General features: G+C 40.1%; 2 protein-coding genes across 9 annotated transcripts in view; both read left to right on the plus strand.

Annotated features, from left to right (window-relative positions):
* Positions 1-18,220, plus strand: part of LOC134654219 (guided entry of tail-anchored proteins factor 1-like) — a 129,619-nt gene that overhangs the window by 75,288 nt on the left and 36,111 nt on the right. The window lies entirely within an intron of this gene.
* The window catches only part of LOC134654199 (NAD kinase-like), a 54,752-nt gene that overhangs the window by 35,685 nt on the left and 847 nt on the right, over positions 1-18,220 (plus strand). For 6 of the 8 annotated variants that reach the window (XM_063509657.1, XM_063509658.1, XM_063509655.1 and 3 more), the window contains 7 exons: positions 70-153; positions 2,410-2,539; positions 5,356-5,550; positions 10,251-10,353; positions 11,530-11,718; positions 13,683-13,840; positions 15,143-15,225. In XM_063509657.1, the coding sequence (XP_063365727.1) occupies positions 70-153; positions 2,410-2,539; positions 5,356-5,550; positions 10,251-10,353; positions 11,530-11,718; positions 13,683-13,840; positions 15,143-15,225 (942 nt within the window). Of the gene's footprint in view, positions 1-69; positions 154-2,409; positions 2,540-5,355; positions 5,551-10,250; positions 10,354-11,529; positions 11,719-13,682; positions 13,841-15,142; positions 15,226-17,417; positions 17,501-18,220 lie in introns of those variants that run through there. The other 2 variants (XM_063509660.1, XM_063509656.1) reach the window with 2 other exon arrangements.

The raw sequence follows: 18,220 nt of genomic DNA on the forward strand, positions 1-18,220 counted from the left end.
ATACGTGTAAGTTAAAAGAATACCTATGATTCTGTTTTTAAAGTTGTTAAAAATGTTTACTTGTTTCAGGAGGACAAGGTCTCTGAATGCGCCGTCTCCCATCCACCAGTTCGGACCATGCGGCAGAATAATGAAGAACTCGGCCATGGTTATGTAAGTACACTAAATAAAACTATGATGAAGTCTGGTTTAAAACACTCGCAAGAAGAGAGACCCTCAACACTATTAGTAGTATGGTCTCCCGGGCAGTGTCAGCGTTTATAACTAAAGGACACAAGCAACAGGAGTGGTCATTTCTCCATACAAACGTACTCGACTGTTTCCTTCGTGGGTTTTGAAGCTAGAGCAATGACTTTTTCAATACAGAATAATATTATCAATATGTGTGTCGGACCGTTTTGCTTTTTTTGATATTTTTGTTTTTTAAGGCGCTAGCTCCCGTCAAAAATTGCCAAAATGGCCTAATTGACTATGCCGCAATGAGAGGCGTGGTATTCAAAACTGATATCAATTAGCCAAAAAAGCAAAACGGTCCGACACAGATAATTTCATAATCATTGAGATTTCCAAATTTGGTTACGATTGGTTAAGTTTTGGAGGAGGAAACAGTCGAGTACAAAACCTCGATTTTTGAGATTTTTACGCAGGATTTTTCGCCTTGTCCTTATCGCACTAGTTTTAGTTTAAGATCGGCTACGCAAGCCACACGCGGGCACACGAACGTCTTCAGCAGCGGAGTTGAAACAGTCGCCGTGGTCGAAATCGGCCGGGAGAGTAGTAGTAGTAGTTTTGGGAGCCGCTTCCGTTAGCGAGACGGGTATATTTACCTAAAATATTTAAATCTCAGCTCCTGTTTCGTCTTAACTCTACGGAAAATGGCGTCGGTGCGCAGTTGCGCCAACGTTGCGTCGAGCAGCAGCGATAAAGTTGACTAGAGGCCGGCGCTCGGGAGACGCTAGTGGAGGTCCAGCTTAGAACGAGCCGCGAGCCGTAGCTGGAACGAGGCCAAGACGGTTGCTCAAGATAGAAAGGCGCGGAAGGATCTTGTGGAGGCCCTATACACCTTCGGGGTGCCCTATAGGACAAACAACAACTCTTTAAAGTCAATGCATGGTGCAATTGCACGGAAGACAGTCATAAGGCAAGATCTCTCGTAATAGTATAAAGGTACATCGCTCAGACACAGTCAGAAAGGAGAAGCTTCCCTCCTTCTACTCTACCGACCTTCTGTAAGTGGAGTATGTGTACAAAAACAAGAGTTAAGATCGACGAAAGAAATGATTTAATTTCATCATCATCGCCATAAATTATTAATACTTAACAAGTAAAGTAAAAATAAACAAAGTGAAGTTAAAATTTACCGATATTTCAAGCCGTTTTTGCTGCAGGGCGTACCAAGGATACATTCTTACATACCTACACTTGAGAAACATTATCCTCCACGTTAAGTACTTCATTTCAGGAAAAACATCTGCAAAAATGAAGGTTAATATAAGTAGGTACCTACCTAAACGTTGATCAACTTGTACAAGACTAAGTACTAAGATTAGCTATAAAAACGTACGGTACGAAACTTCCATTACCGAAGGCATAAATAACCATTTCATATCAGTTCAGTAAAATTAATTCACTTCTGATGGCCATTTATTTCCTGGTCCGATATAAACAATGTTGTAGGTAGATTGGTTCTATTCATTTCTTTCAAAGTCGTATCGCAGTATAGTACGACTCTAGTGTTAATGTCGACAGAATCCCATTTATTAAATTTGACATTGTTATCAAACAATTATTTTGTGCCGCTATCGGTTTATTATATTATACCTAGATGCGTTTCTGTATAACCGTCATCACAGACTGTTGTTGTGCAAAACAAAAGTCTGACATTTTATTTAGATATTTTAGATGGTAAGAAAACGATGGGCTTTTCTATGGTCAGCATCAGTAGGTAGTGTTTTGTGCACGTATAAATTAATTAGGTTTAATATTGTTACGATACTTTCGATTAGTTTAGAGCAGCGGTCGGCAACCAGCGGCCCGCGGGCCGCATGCGGCCCCTGAACCTGTCACTTGCGGCCCGCGAGCCTCCCTGGCTATTTTGTATGTAATATTGACAAACGATATTGTCTGATAAAGTCATAAATATTAACAAAGGACGGCCCGCGTCAACTTCGTTAACTACTATGTGGCCCTTGGCTTGCTAAAAGGTTGCCGACCGCTGGTTTAGAGTAACTACTTAGTTCTAGCAGGTAATCAAATCCATTAAAATCGAAATCACTAAAAATAAAACAAAGTTGCAGTCTAGTCTAGTGCAGACATGCAGCATCTGTAATCCAATTTTTCAGCCTTGTCTTCGAAGCAATAGCAATATACAATTTTTTCACTTACAAGCAATTTTTTTTTAATTTCCAGGCAAATCCAAGACCCGGCGTCGCAGCGGCTGACGTGGTACAAACAGCCGCTGACGGTGCTGGTCATCAAGAAGGTGCACGATGCTACCATCCTCACGCCGTTCGTACAGCTCGTTCATTGGCTCGTTCATGTAAGTCTACCTCACTTCAATGATTTCTCAAGGGGCTATATTTTCAGGGCACTTTGTGGATATCTCGCTGTAGCAACTACTTAACTATACAAGTGAAGTGATCCCATTATAGTAAAAGTGAATCCCGTCTAAAAGCCCCTTAATGTATCCATCGGATAGTCGGATACCTTTTAATCGGGCTCATAATCAGCGACGTACTTTGTCATAGGCATTTACTTAATATGAAGAATCTATGAGAAAAGGATCTGTCCATTTTGCTGTTTTATTAGTCGATAACTGAGACTTATGTGTATCTACAATAAAATTGCTATCACTACATGCACTATAGCGATTTTAATCTACGTCAACTAATAAACACATCATCATATCAGCCAGTATCGCCCACAGCTGAGCATAGGGCTCTCTTCGAGTACACCCAGCGAGTTCGGTCCTTAGATATTCTCATCCAGAAGTGACCCGCAACCTTCCGAATAACATACACAAGAATCGAAAACGATTACAACAACAATAGTTTTTTTTAAAGACTTAGCAATCCCGAACGCGTCAACTTTAAGGAATGTACAAATACGATAATTCCTTAAATGGGTTTCCGGGTCATCGTATAAAATCGCCCGGAATGCCGCCTGCCCTTAGGCTCCGTCAAAACGAGTGGGACGCCTGGAATGCAGGCAATGTTGTCCGCTGCAGTTTTTTGTCTTTTGTCCGTGCGCGATTTAAGGCTCGTCTGGCATGCAATGCGTATGTGAATTGAATGCGTTTTCAACATGCTTGACATTTTTATATAGGTACGTAGTCCTACTATTTGTACTGCGGTTTTGAAAGGCATAACTAGTTATGGAAATGTAAGTGCTAAATAATGTTTAATCGTGGTTAAAGGCTGAAAGGACGCAGTACCTACGTAGTTTATGGAGACTAAGGACTAGGAATAATATAACTAAATATCATCGTGATATAGTTAAAATATCCGGGCAGTTTAGGAACACCACGGCTTTCTCAAGTTTTATTGAATTTAAATAAGTAATCATGAAAAACAAAGTTTTTTTTATATTCATAAAATCCTGTCTCAAGCGGCATAACGTTAACCAAAATATTTCCCAGATCCAAAGCGGAACGAAATGTTGTCTGCTCGTTCACGGTATCTTATCCCTCCACTACTCAGCAACACCTTCGAAAATAGTGTCAATTGATAAGACAACTGTTCTTTAGTCTCGTATTCAGCTATCACGAAGTGAGAGTGTGGGGTTGATGTGCTGTCATAACTAGCGCGTGGTCGTTATCAGTGAGTACTTTGTGAACATGAACTTGCCATTAAGTAAACTAATGGCTGACAACAGCATCGTTATGTTCGTTTATTCATAACATATCTAGTACCCGACGTGCTAAGCACTAGGTAACTTAATATTAAACTTCGTAGGGTGAACATTTTCTAAGATGACCGAATAATCAGGAAATTAACGTTAAAATATGACATTATGCCATTTGTTTAATACTCGTAAGATCAAACGCAGCGAGCGTGATGGGCACCTTTGCGTCGGGAGCAGCTCGGGGCGGGTTAGGGTGGAATCACATCTGTCAGCATCGAGCCGCATTTTATATATGAGAAATCGCTCATTAGTGTGAAGATGCGTACGCACCTTTTTTTCCACCCTTACAGTACGCAGATGCTTATACATAAACCGCTGAACCGATTTAGACGAAATTTGGTATAGATGGAGAAAGTTTGATTCTAGAAATTTAAGGTCGTCACTAATGCACCACTAAATAGTCAGATTTGTATCCACAAAATTGATGAGTTCCGAAATATCAGGAACAGGAAACACTTGATTTACGTTTGAGTGTTAAGGTATTACCTAATGAGAGCCTCTAATAGATTCTCTGCAAGGAGTATCATATGCATACGATGAATACAATGAATTTAAATTGTATCGATGCATTACCTATTCAAATATTCACGTCGACTATACAATGGTAATGATTGGAGATTTCTGGAAACACTAAGTCATGTTTATTGTTATGTAAATACGACTTTTTCATAATTTACTGTCACGCTATACAAGTGTGAGTCGACGACCTCAATCAACCGATTTTGGTCTAAGAATAACAGTGTTAAACAATTGCGTCAAAGCCAAAAAAATAGTATTATGTGTCCCTATGTTTCGTAGTATCTAACTAAACCGTTGGATCGATCTTGCAGAATGACGTTAGTTGGATTCTTCTTAACTGTGCGATTGTCATGGGTATCTTAAATTTTCGGGTTTTTGGTGCTAAAATACATGGTACCAAATGGAACTCCCTCACCATATAGTAAGACTAAGCTTCAATTCTATAGAAACATTGTCCTCATTCTACTCATTCTATAATAAACTGTCGCTAAACTCAGCATACGGACCACCAAGACCTAAGCTTGGTCTGGAGGCCAATTCCTAAGTTAGCCTCCCTTCATCTTTTTCTCTTTTTATTATTATTACAAGCTTTTATTTAACTTGCAATGTACCTATGTAAGTATGTATGTAGTTAACTGTTTGTACGGGTCAAATCTTGCTAGTTAAAAACCCACTTCCCGACTTCCAATGAAAATTTGCATGGATATTTAAGTCGGGTGACAATGCAATATTATGGTACCATCGAGCTGATCTGATGATGTAGACAGGAGGTGGCCATAGGAACTCTGTAATAAAACAACGCAACCTATTTGTGTTTGGGGTTTTTAGAATTGTCTCGATGAGTATTAGGTTGTCTGTGGAAAGAAGAGTACAGTCAGCGATAAAAGTTTCTAGGTACCAAAAATTATTTTTTTGTCATAAACTTATTTCCAGGACAAAAGCATGGTGGTGTACGTAGAAGCAGCCGTTCTGGACGACGTGCTGCTGGCAGAATACGGAGACTTCACATCGGTGCGGGAAAAGCTGATGACGTTCAGAGCGGGGCAAGATGATCTCACGGATAAGATTGACTTCATCATCTGTTTGGGGGGCGATGGGACCCTGTTACATGCCAGTTCGCTGTTCCAGGTTTGTAGTTACTAATATTACTCTTTACAGACTTTTTGACATTCTACTGAATGACTTTTATTGAACGCTCGAAACTAAACCCTCATTAAGTACTTAATAAGGTTTAAGTTCAAGTAACCCTGGAAGTTAAGACTGGATGATTAGATTATTGTAAGTGTAACCAGAAGGAGAGTAAAACAATCGTCCCTAGCCCTTATGCTTCTTAGCATTACACCAGTCCATTGCTAGCATTAGGAGGCCTTATTCCTTAGAGCGTTCACCGATTTCACGAAATAACACTCGATAGATGGCGTTGGCGCTCGGTACGCGAGCGCCGGCAAAGTTAAGCGCGTTTCAACGCAGGCGAGAATAATATTGATACTTTTCAATTTAATTGCAAAGTAACATTATTTTTAGCGTTATATTGGCACTCTTTATTTTATTTTATAAGCATGGTAGTAGTCAATAGAGTGTATGTGTTGGGATAATATATAACCAGAGGCGAGTAAATAATAACAATATTTACCTCTGGCATGGAATTATTGTGACAATCACTCTTCTTATGAATAAGGTGTATTCGGGTATTTCCGAATGAACGAATAGTGGCGGATAATTCCGAAAGCTGACTCTTACTACAACGGAATATGAGTGATTTTACAATGATTTTCGGAATTACCCGAATAAACCTTACTACTAATATTCGTCATTGTAGTAGTGTTGTATTTTCAAACTTCTTTAGCGGCGCTGTGCACTTTTTGAGGTGGGGAAAAAATGTTAAACTCGCGACAGATCACGTGACCGTAAGACGGACACGTGACCTGATCAAAAAACTGTTACAATGTTATTGAGTTTTTCTTTATTGATTTAAATGCCATCTAGTGAGTTTCCCTCTAACCGGTATTAATATAACTCGAGTACTAACAGTGATGTGCTTAGGGGTTTCAAGTAATGCGACGAAATAACGCTAGATGGCATTAACATCAATTATACATAGTGCTGCAGACATTTTGCACTAGTCATTGAGTTTTCACTTCTGCCGGCACTCCCGGAGTGCAACCCGTTGTTTTTTTTACAAACCATGAGTTTTTTTTACATTTTTGCTGCCCACAAATTGTCGTCTTTTTGTACTATTTCTGTTTTTAGGGGAAAGTCGGGGCCCGTCCATACTGCAAATAAACATGTTTCTTTATTTGTGATATGCAACTGGCCCTGTATCTGTTAAAACCAGTCATTGTTTTTATTTAAAACCATGATACCATTGACTACATTCCACATTTTTAGGGTTCCGTAGCCAAATGGCAAAAAACGGAACCCTTATAGATTCGTCATGTCTGTCTGTCTGTCTGTCTGTCTGTCTGTCCGTCTGTCCGTCCGTCCGTCCGTCTGTCTGTCCGTCCGTATGTCACAGCCACTTTTCTCCGAAACTATAAGAACTATACTGTTGAAACTTGGTAAGTAGATGTATTCTGTGAACCGCATTAAGATTTTCACACAAAAATAGAAAAAAAAACAATAAATTTTTGGGGTTCCCCATACTTCGAACTGAAACTCAAAAATTTTTTTTTCATCAAACTCATACGTGTGGGGTATCTATGGATAGGTCTTCAAAAATGATATTGAGGTTTCTAATATCATTTTTTTCTAAACTGAATAGTTTGCGCGAGAGACACTTCCAAAGTGGTAAAATGTGTGTCCCCCCCCCGTAACTTCTAAAATAAGAGAATGATAAAACTAAAAAAAATATATGATGTACATTACCATGTAAACTTCCACCGAAAATTGGTTTGAACGAGATCTAGTAAGTAGTTTTTTTTTATACGTCATAAATCGCCTAAATACGGAACCCTTCATGGGCGAGTCCGACTCGCACTTGGCCGCTTTTTTTTTTGTTTGATGGCCTCGTCGGGGTCAATACCGAAATCCGATTATTTATATTATGCCATCTTCGCTCCACTCCATTAAGATACCCTGGACAGAGGGCCTACCGCGAACCACGTTCGACGTGTTACCTCCCTGTCACACTTACGTACGAATTTACAAGTACGACAGAGAGGCAACACGTCGAACGTGGTTCGCGGTAGGCGCTCAGGCCTATGGAACTCTCCGCGCGAGCACGGATTTATACCTACGAATCTCTTCCCGTTCACGGTAGAAAATCAAGCTAGTTGGTCGCCGGCGCTCGAATATGCCAAAATGTATGCGAAATAAATGTCTTCTTCACGAACAAATAACACATGTTGTAGTGTGGATGGATGCAGAAACAAAAAAAAACTAATAAAAAAATCCGTGTTTGCTCTACCGATTGATAGGAAAAGTAACTATTAGACGTTCTCAATATAAGTACTTATACCATTTTTTTTACGATAGTCGCAAGCTACGTAGTACGCCGTTTTATAAACCGCGTAGTGTTTACGCGGTTTATAAAACGGCGTAAACACTACGGTTACTGTAGGGAGATATGACCTTTTAAAATATTTCGCAGTCACTCATCATAATAAATAATAAAATAAGGAAAAAAACCCTAACTTAAGACAAAAGATAAATAAAGAGAATAATAAAATAAATTTATAAGTAATTAATAATGATAAAAGGAATATTATAATTATTAATTACTTATTGCAACTTATCTTGCTCATAGTTATTTTACAATTAATAAAACTTATATTTGTACCTTAGGTAAGTAGGTAGGTATGTATCTTTCATACAATCTATAGTTTAGGTAAGTAGGTAGGTACTTATTTGTAAAATAATTTCTAAGCGTCGGCAACCCTAGCTTTGTGCCGGTGCGCGCGGTGCGGGGAGCGGTGCGTTGAAGGTCATTCCATTGTATTTTTGTGTAGGTATTAAAACGGTAGGCATTTGAGTTTTCTTTGAGAGATAAGTATCTGTTCGTAAGAACTATAATATAGCCCTGTTCCCTGGACCTCATCTAGATCGATGGTACTCGTCAGGGCAAAGCTATTGAGCCCAAACACGATATAGTTATGATGAGTAGATAAGGAGTTCTGGTGACCAACTCCTGACTTCATCATGAGAACCTGGACCTCATCTAGATAGATGGTGCTCGTCAAGGCAAATCGAATGCGCCCAAACACGATGGAGTTATGATAAGTAGATTAGGAGTTCTGGTGACCAACTCCTGACTCCATCATGAGACCCTGGAACTCATCTAGATAGATGGTGCTCGTCAGGGCAATTCTAATAATCCTAAATACGATGGAGTTATGATGAGTAGATTAGGAGTTCTGGTGACCGACTCCTGACTCCATCATGAGACCCTGGACCTCCTCAGAATATATAGTGCTCGTCAGGGCAAATCTAATGAGCCCAAACACGATGGAGTGATAATATGTAGATTAGGAGTTCTGGAGACCAACTCCTGACTCCATCATGAGAACCTGGACCTCATCTAGATCGACGGTGCTCGTCAAGGCAAATCTATTGAGCCCAAACACGATGGAGTTATGATGAGTAGATTAGGAGTTCGGTGACCAACTGCTGACTCCATCATGAGAACCTGGACATTATCCGGGTCGTCCGGGTATAATAATAATGCAAAACCTAACCAGTATTCAAGTAACACTGAAAACCTATCACCTAGCGAGAGTCTGTTGTTGAAATTAAATATGGTGTAAAAAATGTACTTATTTGTATCAAGATTTTCTAGTCGCAGTATACAGCACTTCTCGGAACTCTCTGGCTGTTTACGAACGCACCATAGTCACCGAACGCCTGACGATCGAGCACAGGTCCGTCCCCTAAGCCGCCTCGGCGGAGACTGAGCGCGCGGTGTCGGTGCAGCGTGATTTATATGTGTTTTTAAAATAATATAAATTTACGGCAAGGTAGGTCCTATAGTTATGATTTTTTTTTATGGGTTAACGTATAGTTATAGTTTGCTCTAATATTATTTTTAGGGCAAAATAATAGTATAATTTGCGATAAAAAAATATAATGTAACCCTGTTTTCACCCAAAAAATGAAGAAAGTTCGGAAGGTTAAATATCCATTTTTTTTAATGAATCTTTGATTTTCAATAGTCTTAGCCGCTCGTAAAAGATATGGTGAATTGAATTGTAATCATTTATGTATCAAATGATTCTTGTTTACTGCAAAATTGAGAACCGAAACGACAGTTCTCACTGCAAATTTTGAAAAAGCCTCCCAAGAAATCTCATTAATTTTAGGTTTTAAAAGAGAAAATGTCAACTTGAACGGTGTTACTTGCTAGTTTAAGAAATGATTATTTAAGTACGTTATCAGTTTTTGAATGAATACTAATAGTTACGTCGTAATCTTGAATGAAAAAGGTAACAGATTGCAAAAAACGCTCGCTTGTAGGACTAAGGACTCTTAGGCAGAAATTCAATCGGAATTCTGAGTATTCTGACAAAAAATTAAAAAGTTGGAATGTAGAGTTTAATACTTACTTTTTATGATTTGGTAATTTGAGGTAAGTCTTTGTCGTTACTCTTCCAACTTATTCTGGTCGTTTTCTTTGACCACACGCAGAGTAAAGGCTTCGTCACACAGGCGCGTTTTCCGGGCGGGACGTGAGCGGGGCGTGCCGCTTTTACAAATAAAACGCTCACGCCATAATCATAACGCGCCAGTGTGACGAAGCCAAATGGTCTTTCTTAGACATACAGGTTTCTTGAAGACTTATTTACTATGCCATTTGTATAAGAATGTTTTTGCTGAAGTGTGTGTTGTTGTTGCAGCAATCGGTGCCGCCCGTGATGGCGTTCCACTTGGGCTCACTCGGTTTCCTTACGCCCTTCGAGTTCAACAACTTCCAGGAGCAAGTCATGAATGTTTTAGAAGGTAGGAACAAAGAATGGGTCACTTGCAGTTTTGTCTATGACACTAGCGAACATAAACGCACACAGGGCCACTTGCACCGACCCACTAACCCGGGGTTAACCGGTTAACCCAGTGTCAAATTGTACTAGTAACCATGGTAACTCCAGGTATAACCTGTTAACCCCGGGTTAGTGAATGGTGCAAGGGGCCCTTATACAAGTATGAAATTAAGAAAGTATATATGCAAGCTTAAGAACCGGGCCTTCGTAAGCGCAGCGCAGCGCAGGTACCTTGTTATGTGTTATCATTTATTTTATAGTATTTTTTCTACTCCCGTACCTTTATATATTTGTCATTTAAAAGGTCGTACACACACCTTTAAACCCCTATGTTATTAGTTGTCAAGACAAGTCTTTAGTCTATTCTCCAAAAAAGTATTTGTGCATACACGCAGTATCTTTTTGGTAGTTTTACGATACTTCGTGTAATCACCACTTAAAAAATATTGTATGAAATACATTGTGGCCAACCTAATTTTAATTGTCATCTCTGACAGATGGGTACTAAGTGCATTGCCGCCAATTTACAAAATATTCATTAGGTTCTATAGTAGAAACAATAAAATTGCTTCAGAAGTCAGAAACGCGCATGTGACACCCATAATATAGCAAGATCCATAGACTACGAACACCGGTTAGCGTTGCTTGTTAGTCTCCATAGGCTACTGTGGCCAAGGCTTGTGAGTCCTCTTACATGTTATAAGCGATATAACTTATAGAGGTATAGGATTGGTATAATACTAAACCATTTTTTAGATTATAATCTATCAGCTGTACAATTTATTACACGTAAAAAATCAATAAAATAGTATTTTATGCAACCGTTGTTTAAGAGAGGTCAAAAAAGGCGAGTGGCGTGAGTAACAATTTGAGGCGAAGCAACACGTAGGTAAGGTTGGCAACACTGTATTTCATTCATTATTCTTTAAGTGGTCATTACACGAAGTATCGTAAAATCGCCAAAAAGATACTGCGTGTATGCACAAATTCTTTTTCGGGGAATAGACTAAAGACTTGTCTTGACAACTATAAAGTAGGGTTTTAAAGGTGTGTGCACGACTCTTTAAATGACAAATAAAAGTACGGGAGTAGAAAAAATCAATTAAAGACCACTGACCAATATCGTTTTCGTTTCCAGGTCACGCGGCGTTAACGCTCCGATCGCGCCTACAATGCGTGGTGCTCCGCGCGAGCAAGAAGGACGAGGAGGGGCGCAAGTGCATCCTGGTGCTGAACGAGGTGGTGGTGGACCGCGGCCCGTCGCCCTACCTCTCCAACATCGACCTGTTCCTCGACAACAAGCACATCACCTCCGTGCAGGGCGACGGTCGGTACCTTTACCTCAGGGCTCATTTAGACGGGGCGAGAACTCGCATGCGAGATTCATTACATTGCGTTATTCGATCAGTCGGCTGAATAGGGATGTTGACAATTTTTTGGAACTGGTTTCATTTTGTAGATAGACACGTAATAATTACAGAAAAAAATATTAAAAAAATATATTCATTAATTTTGAATAAAAAAACATGTATAATAAGTTTCGTGTTTAAATTTCGCGCCTAAACGCTCCAAACTGTCACGTGACCTTGATGACGTAACGGCGTTTTAAACAAACTGCTGTCAGTCATTTTTTTTTAATTCTTTATATGGCAACTGACAATTTTTTTAAGCCTTGACACACTACCGCATCGGAGAGCGACCTTCTTTCTCGCTCTAACTTATAGCTGCGTCCTTAACGCACGACCTTACACACTATCAATTCGTGCGCCGCACCGCACCAAGATCGCGTTTCGGTACGATAATCTGTAGACACTTAGGCAGGTTTTATAACTTGACTTTGGTGATTCCACTGTGATTACGTCACGCGCTCCGATTGGCGTTTGCAGTCACGTGATACTGGGCATTATTTTAAATACTTTTGATTATTTTTAATTAATTTATTACGCATATTTACACTTGCAAAATATGATTTTCCGCGTTCTAATATTCCCTGCCATGGTAAAAACATAACATGTTATATATTGGCGATTCATGTCAACATCCCTATTGACGTCACCTCAATTAGCGATGGGCGAGTCGAGTTATCTGATTCGAATAATTCGAATCAGCCTACAGATGAGTTAATTCGAATCAAGACTATTGGCAATTCGAATCAACTCGACCACTAGCTAACTCGGCGAGTGAATCGCCAATTCGCCAACTCGCCGAGCCGCACTGCTATTAAGGCCATTCAAAAATAAACCTTAATACCGTAGCCCGAAGGCTCTTTTTACAACAACTGCCGCTCGATTCGCCGTCTCAACTCGAGTTGGTACTATGACCATTCAAAAATAAACCTTAATTCCGTGACGCGAAGGTTCTTTTCACAACAACTGCCGCTTGATTCGCCATCTCAAGTATCCCAACTCGAGTTCACTGCTAGTATGGCCATTCAAAAATAAACCTTAATTCCGTGCCTTAAGGTTCTTTTTCCAACAACTGCCGCGTAACTCGCCGTCTCAACTCGCTCCGCGCCTGTGCCTGTGACCTTGTCGCGAACCACGCGAATCGTCGAGTCGAGTCAACTCGATTTTGAATTCGAATCAGCGGCCGAATCAATTCGAATGATTCGAATTGAAAAAATGTGGACTCGTCACATCGCTAACCTCAATGGTCCGCAATGTAACTAAAATCGTATACGCGTTCGCGCGCCGTCTAAATGAGCCCTTACGGTTTATCTCGTAACTGGGGCCTTGTCTAACTCGGACAACAGTTTTGAACTCAATCGGACTATGAAGTAAAAAGTTTTAAATTGCGGCTACACTTTTCTATGTTAATCAATGAGTGTTGTCTCTAAACTCTTCATATCTTAACAAAAACTGACCAAGGCGGCCAGTATGTCGCCTTTTTTTCGCAAAGTACCTGTACAACACACACATCGACTATTAGCACAGAATAAATAATAGTACTAGGTACAGAAGACTCACTCTCTAACAAAACGCGTCTGTTACGATTAGCACAAATATGGCCGCTAGGTGGCGTCAGCGCCACGCGCGGCTTATGGCTTCCCCCAAAATTGGGGCGGAACGGATGAACTTTTAGCTACCTGTAGCAAAGCGAGGAAATCGCGGAGTGAGCCACGCCTGCTATTAGTCCTACAGAAAGCTCAATATCTCATATCTTCACCAAAAACTGACGAAGTCAGCCGGTATGTCGCCTTTTGTGTTGTCGCCAAACACACACAGACACACATCGATTAATCCTACAGAAAGCTCAAAAATTGTAGTATTTATTTCTGTTGTTTGTTTCCAGGTTTAATAGTATCAACACCGACGGGCAGCACAGCGTACGCGGTGGCGGCCGGCGCTAGCATGATCCACCCGTCCGTGCCCGCCATTATGGTGACGCCCATATGTCCGCACTCGCTCTCTTTCCGGCCCATAGTCGTACCCGCGGGGGTCGAGCTCAAGGTTGGTACATATCAAGAGTGTTTAAAGGCAGTCTTAACTCGACGGTATCGTATGCGGTGGCGGCCGGGGCCAGCATGATCCACCCGTCCGTGCCCGCCATTATGGTGACGCGCATCTGTCCGCACTGGCTCTCTTTCCGGCCCATAGTCGTACCCGCGGGGGTCGAGCTCAAGGTTGGTACATATCAAGAGTGTTTAAAGGCAGTCTTAACTCGACAGTATAGTACGCGGTGGCGGCCGGGGCCAGCATGATCCACCCGTCCGTGCCTGCCATCTTGGTGACGCGCATCTGTCCGCACTCGCTCTCTTTCCGGCCCATAGTCGTACCCGCGGGGGTCGAGCTCAAGGTTGGTACATATCAAGAGTGTTTAAAGGCAGTCTTAACTCGACGGTATCGTACGCGGTGGCGGCCGGGGCCAGCATGATCCACCCGTCCGTGCCTGCCATCTTGGTGACGCGCATCTGTCCGCACTCGCTCTCTTTCCGGCCCATAGTCGTACGCAGGGGTCGAGCTCAAGGTTGGTACATATCTAGAGACCAAGAGTGTTCAAAGGCAGTCTTAACTCGACGGTATCACAGGGCGGACGTTTATATGTGTGCGCGGCGGCACGTCTGTACACGCGTCATTGAGTTTCTGACGGAATCCTGACATGTTCTCATAGTAGAGCGACTTACGCACACATTCATGTCGCGGCCTGTCGCGGGCGAGGTAATCCGAATCGGGGCGGGGCGGTGCGTGACCGTTCTGTATGATAATACTATTACTTATTCTGTGCGGTATACATAGTCTGTTCAACTGTTTCCGTCTCTAAAAGCATTGCAAATTCAAAAGATGAGTCGTGATGAGACACATCGCTTTAATTTTTGAATTTTGCGTCAGTTTCTTGTGAAATGGCTGACCCTGACATGATTATATCGCTCTTGGAACATGTCTTTAAAACATTTAGTGCCAGTTGCACCATCCGCACTTGTCAGACTGATCAACGTCACCCGACGCGCCACGGCGGTTTACTATGAAACTTTCCATACAGTCAAATTTAGCGAACTCTTTAACAATGACAAACAGTTTGGTGTAACCGTAAGGGTCGGTCATATCTGAACGGTTCCGGAAAACGTGGTGTTCTAATCAATGATCAATTCATCGATCACACACCGCGACCCCAAAACAAAATAAAGGAAAGGCTGCCTTAAACTTTGCAATGTTTTTAATGATAGTGTCTTCCACAAATACAACCAAGTAAAAAATATCCAAATTCGTAGATACCCCTGTTTCGGACATTTGTATGGAACTGGCATGTTTTAGATCGCGCTATCGCCCGACGCGCGCAACGCGATGTGGGTGTCGTTCGACGGGCGCAACCGACAAGCGTTGCAGCACGGCGATAGGTACTTGTAGTACCACATTTGTAGCATGCGCTAGTATGCCGCTTCGCTGCTGTTTAGAGTTGTTGTACTGTGTATATGTATTGTGTATTTGTGTACTTGCAGATGTAGACTCGTATTATAGTTCGTTTTTAGGGTTCCGTAGCCAAATGGCAAAAAACGGAACCCTTATAGATTCGTCATGTCTGTCTGTCTGTCTGTCCGTCTGTCTGTCCGTCCGTATGTCACAGCCACTTTTCTCCGAAACTATAAGAACTATACTGTTAAAACTTGGTAAGTAGATGTATTCTGTGAACCGCATTAAGATTTTCACACAAAAATAGAAAAAAAACAATAAATTTTTGGGGTTCCCCATACTTCGAACTGAAACTCAAAAATTTTTTTTTCATCAAACCCATACGTGTGGGGTATCTATGGATAGGTCTTCAAAAATGATATTGAGGTTTCTAATATCATTTTTTTCTAAACTGAATAGTTTGCGCGAGAGACACTTTCAAAGTGGTAAAATGTGTGTCCCCCCCCCTGTAACTTCTAAAATAAGAGAATGATAATACTAAAAAAAATATATGATGTACATTACCATGTAAACTTCCACCGAAAATTGGTTTGAACGAGATCTAGTAAGTAGTTTTTTTTTATACATCATAAATCGCCTAAATACGGAACCCTTCATGGGCGAGTCCGATTCGCACTTGGCCGCTTTTTTGCATTAGAAAAAAGGTAAACAATCTTGATGCGTCTTTTTAAAGAAAAACACTTTTGAAAAATATGTCACGGTAAATATGTAACAATTATGAACAGAGATCGGACAAATTTGCGACATTGCTCGCAATAATGTGGACATGACTCCAAAATTGATTAAATAATTAATCATTTAATTAATTTCTTACCTGAGGTTTAATTTTGATTCCTAATCAATAAAAAACACAAAGATTTCTTATAATGTAAATTTATTAAAGAAATTAATCAGTATGTTTTCCAAATATTCTGTAGGTACTCATTTTTTTATATCAATAATATATTTAAGTGCTCTTATTTGATCTTTTGAATTTGATCATATTAATGTTAGTGTTAATTTCTTTTTTATGTATATTAGTTTCTGCATAATGTCGATAATAAATATAATACATATAAATATAATATAATACATAATAAAAAAAAAATTAAGTGCTATTTATTGACGAGGGAACAAAATTAAATCTCAAGTAAAAAATTAATTAAAATAATTAAATGATTAATTATTTAATCAATTTCGGAGTCTTGTCCACATTATTGCGAGCAATGTCGCAAATTTGTCCGATCCCTGATTATGAATCATATCCGATTATTTATATTCTTTTGCTTTCATAAGTAATAGTTACTGATTTTTAAAAAGCGTTTACAATTGAAAGAAGATCGCGTAGTATTTTTCTAATGCTAAAAAAACGAACTATAGAGTGTATAGAGAGTAGCACTAAAGTACGACTTACTCTGGTTTTACTAATATGTATACTGTGTCTTAATGTGCTATTTACGAATGTGTATTAGGTATAAACAAGAATAATAAATAATAGAACGAAAAATGCATTGGTATTCAGATAAGCCAGGATATTCAGAGTATAGGTTATGTATTTGGTCGTCTATGATTTAGGTATTATCGTAATACGGACATTTCAATTCTAGCTTAATGACTGTAGTTTTAAAATCTAAACTATTGGCTAACATTTAGCAGTTAACACTAACATATTATAAGTAATTTAAACTTTAAAGTAACTTCAGGAGTAGATGGAACCACCACAAATCTTTAGATATCACGGATCGAAATATGACGAATGGACAGACATAGGTATAAATCTGCCATCAGCTTCAAACGGTGCCCACTCACCGCTGTGAACCGTGACCGACTATAAGACAGATGAAGGATAAGAAACAAGCGAGGGTTTGTTAATGACTGTAGTTCTAAACTACTGGCTGACATTTAGAAGTTAACACTAGCATACTACATAGTTTAAAGTAACTTCAGTAGATGGAACCACCACAAATCTTTAGATATCACGGATCTAAATCTAAATATGACGAATGGTCATTCGTCCATAGTGTTAGACATAGGTATAAATCTGCCATCAGCTTCGAAAGGTCCCCAGTCACCGCCATGAACCGTGACCGACTATGAGACTAAGATAAAGGAATAAGAAACAAGCGAGGGTTTGTTACAGATAGCGCCGAGCCCAGAAGCTCGCACGGCGGCGAGTGTGTCGTTCGATGGCCGCTCACAGCTCACGCTCAGGCCTGGCGATAGGTAACACGATATCTGGGGGCTAATACCTTGAAACTATATCATAGGCTACGGTAACTGCTTACCATCAGGCCCGTATGCTTTTTTGCCACACATGTGGTATAAAAAAAACTTGTGAAATTCCGATAAAAACTGAGGGTAACACCCACAGCTTCTATCGGCCCCCAAAGAATATTACTTTTCTGTTTCTGCTTTGTGTTAGGTGCAGTCAAGTGTAAAAATATGGGTGCACGCATCATACTCAAAAATATGTCCCTTAGCTCTTATGTCAGCGAATTAAGAAATTGGACATATTTTTGAGAAGTTATATGCACCCATATTTTTACACTTGACTGTACTCTTCTGGGGTGTCATCCGTGGCGTAACAATAAGACGCATCTCTCAAAAAAATCAGATAAAAAAAAATGGTATTTGTTCAGATTTATTCAGGGAATTTCAGAGTTGAAAATGAGTAAAATAACTGGATCCATATCGTTACGCCAAAATCTTATTCCGATGGCTGTCTGGTAATTGAAGTGTTTTCGATGGTATTTGCGATGGTAAAAGGCGTCATCTCATACATTTCTCCTCATTAGGGTGTTAGCCATTGCGATTCGAATTATACAACTTTAGAACTCATTATAGATTATGGACAAAATGAAGATTGCATATATGTAAAGTACTTAGTAATGGTGGTGGTTCATCTTTGTTAGGGACAATCACAGTACATTTTTATTACGTAAG

This window comes from Cydia amplana, chromosome 14 (assembly GCF_948474715.1).
Source record: "Cydia amplana chromosome 14, ilCydAmpl1.1, whole genome shotgun sequence".
In the NCBI taxonomy this organism is placed as follows: Eukaryota; Metazoa; Arthropoda; class Insecta; order Lepidoptera; family Tortricidae; genus Cydia; species Cydia amplana.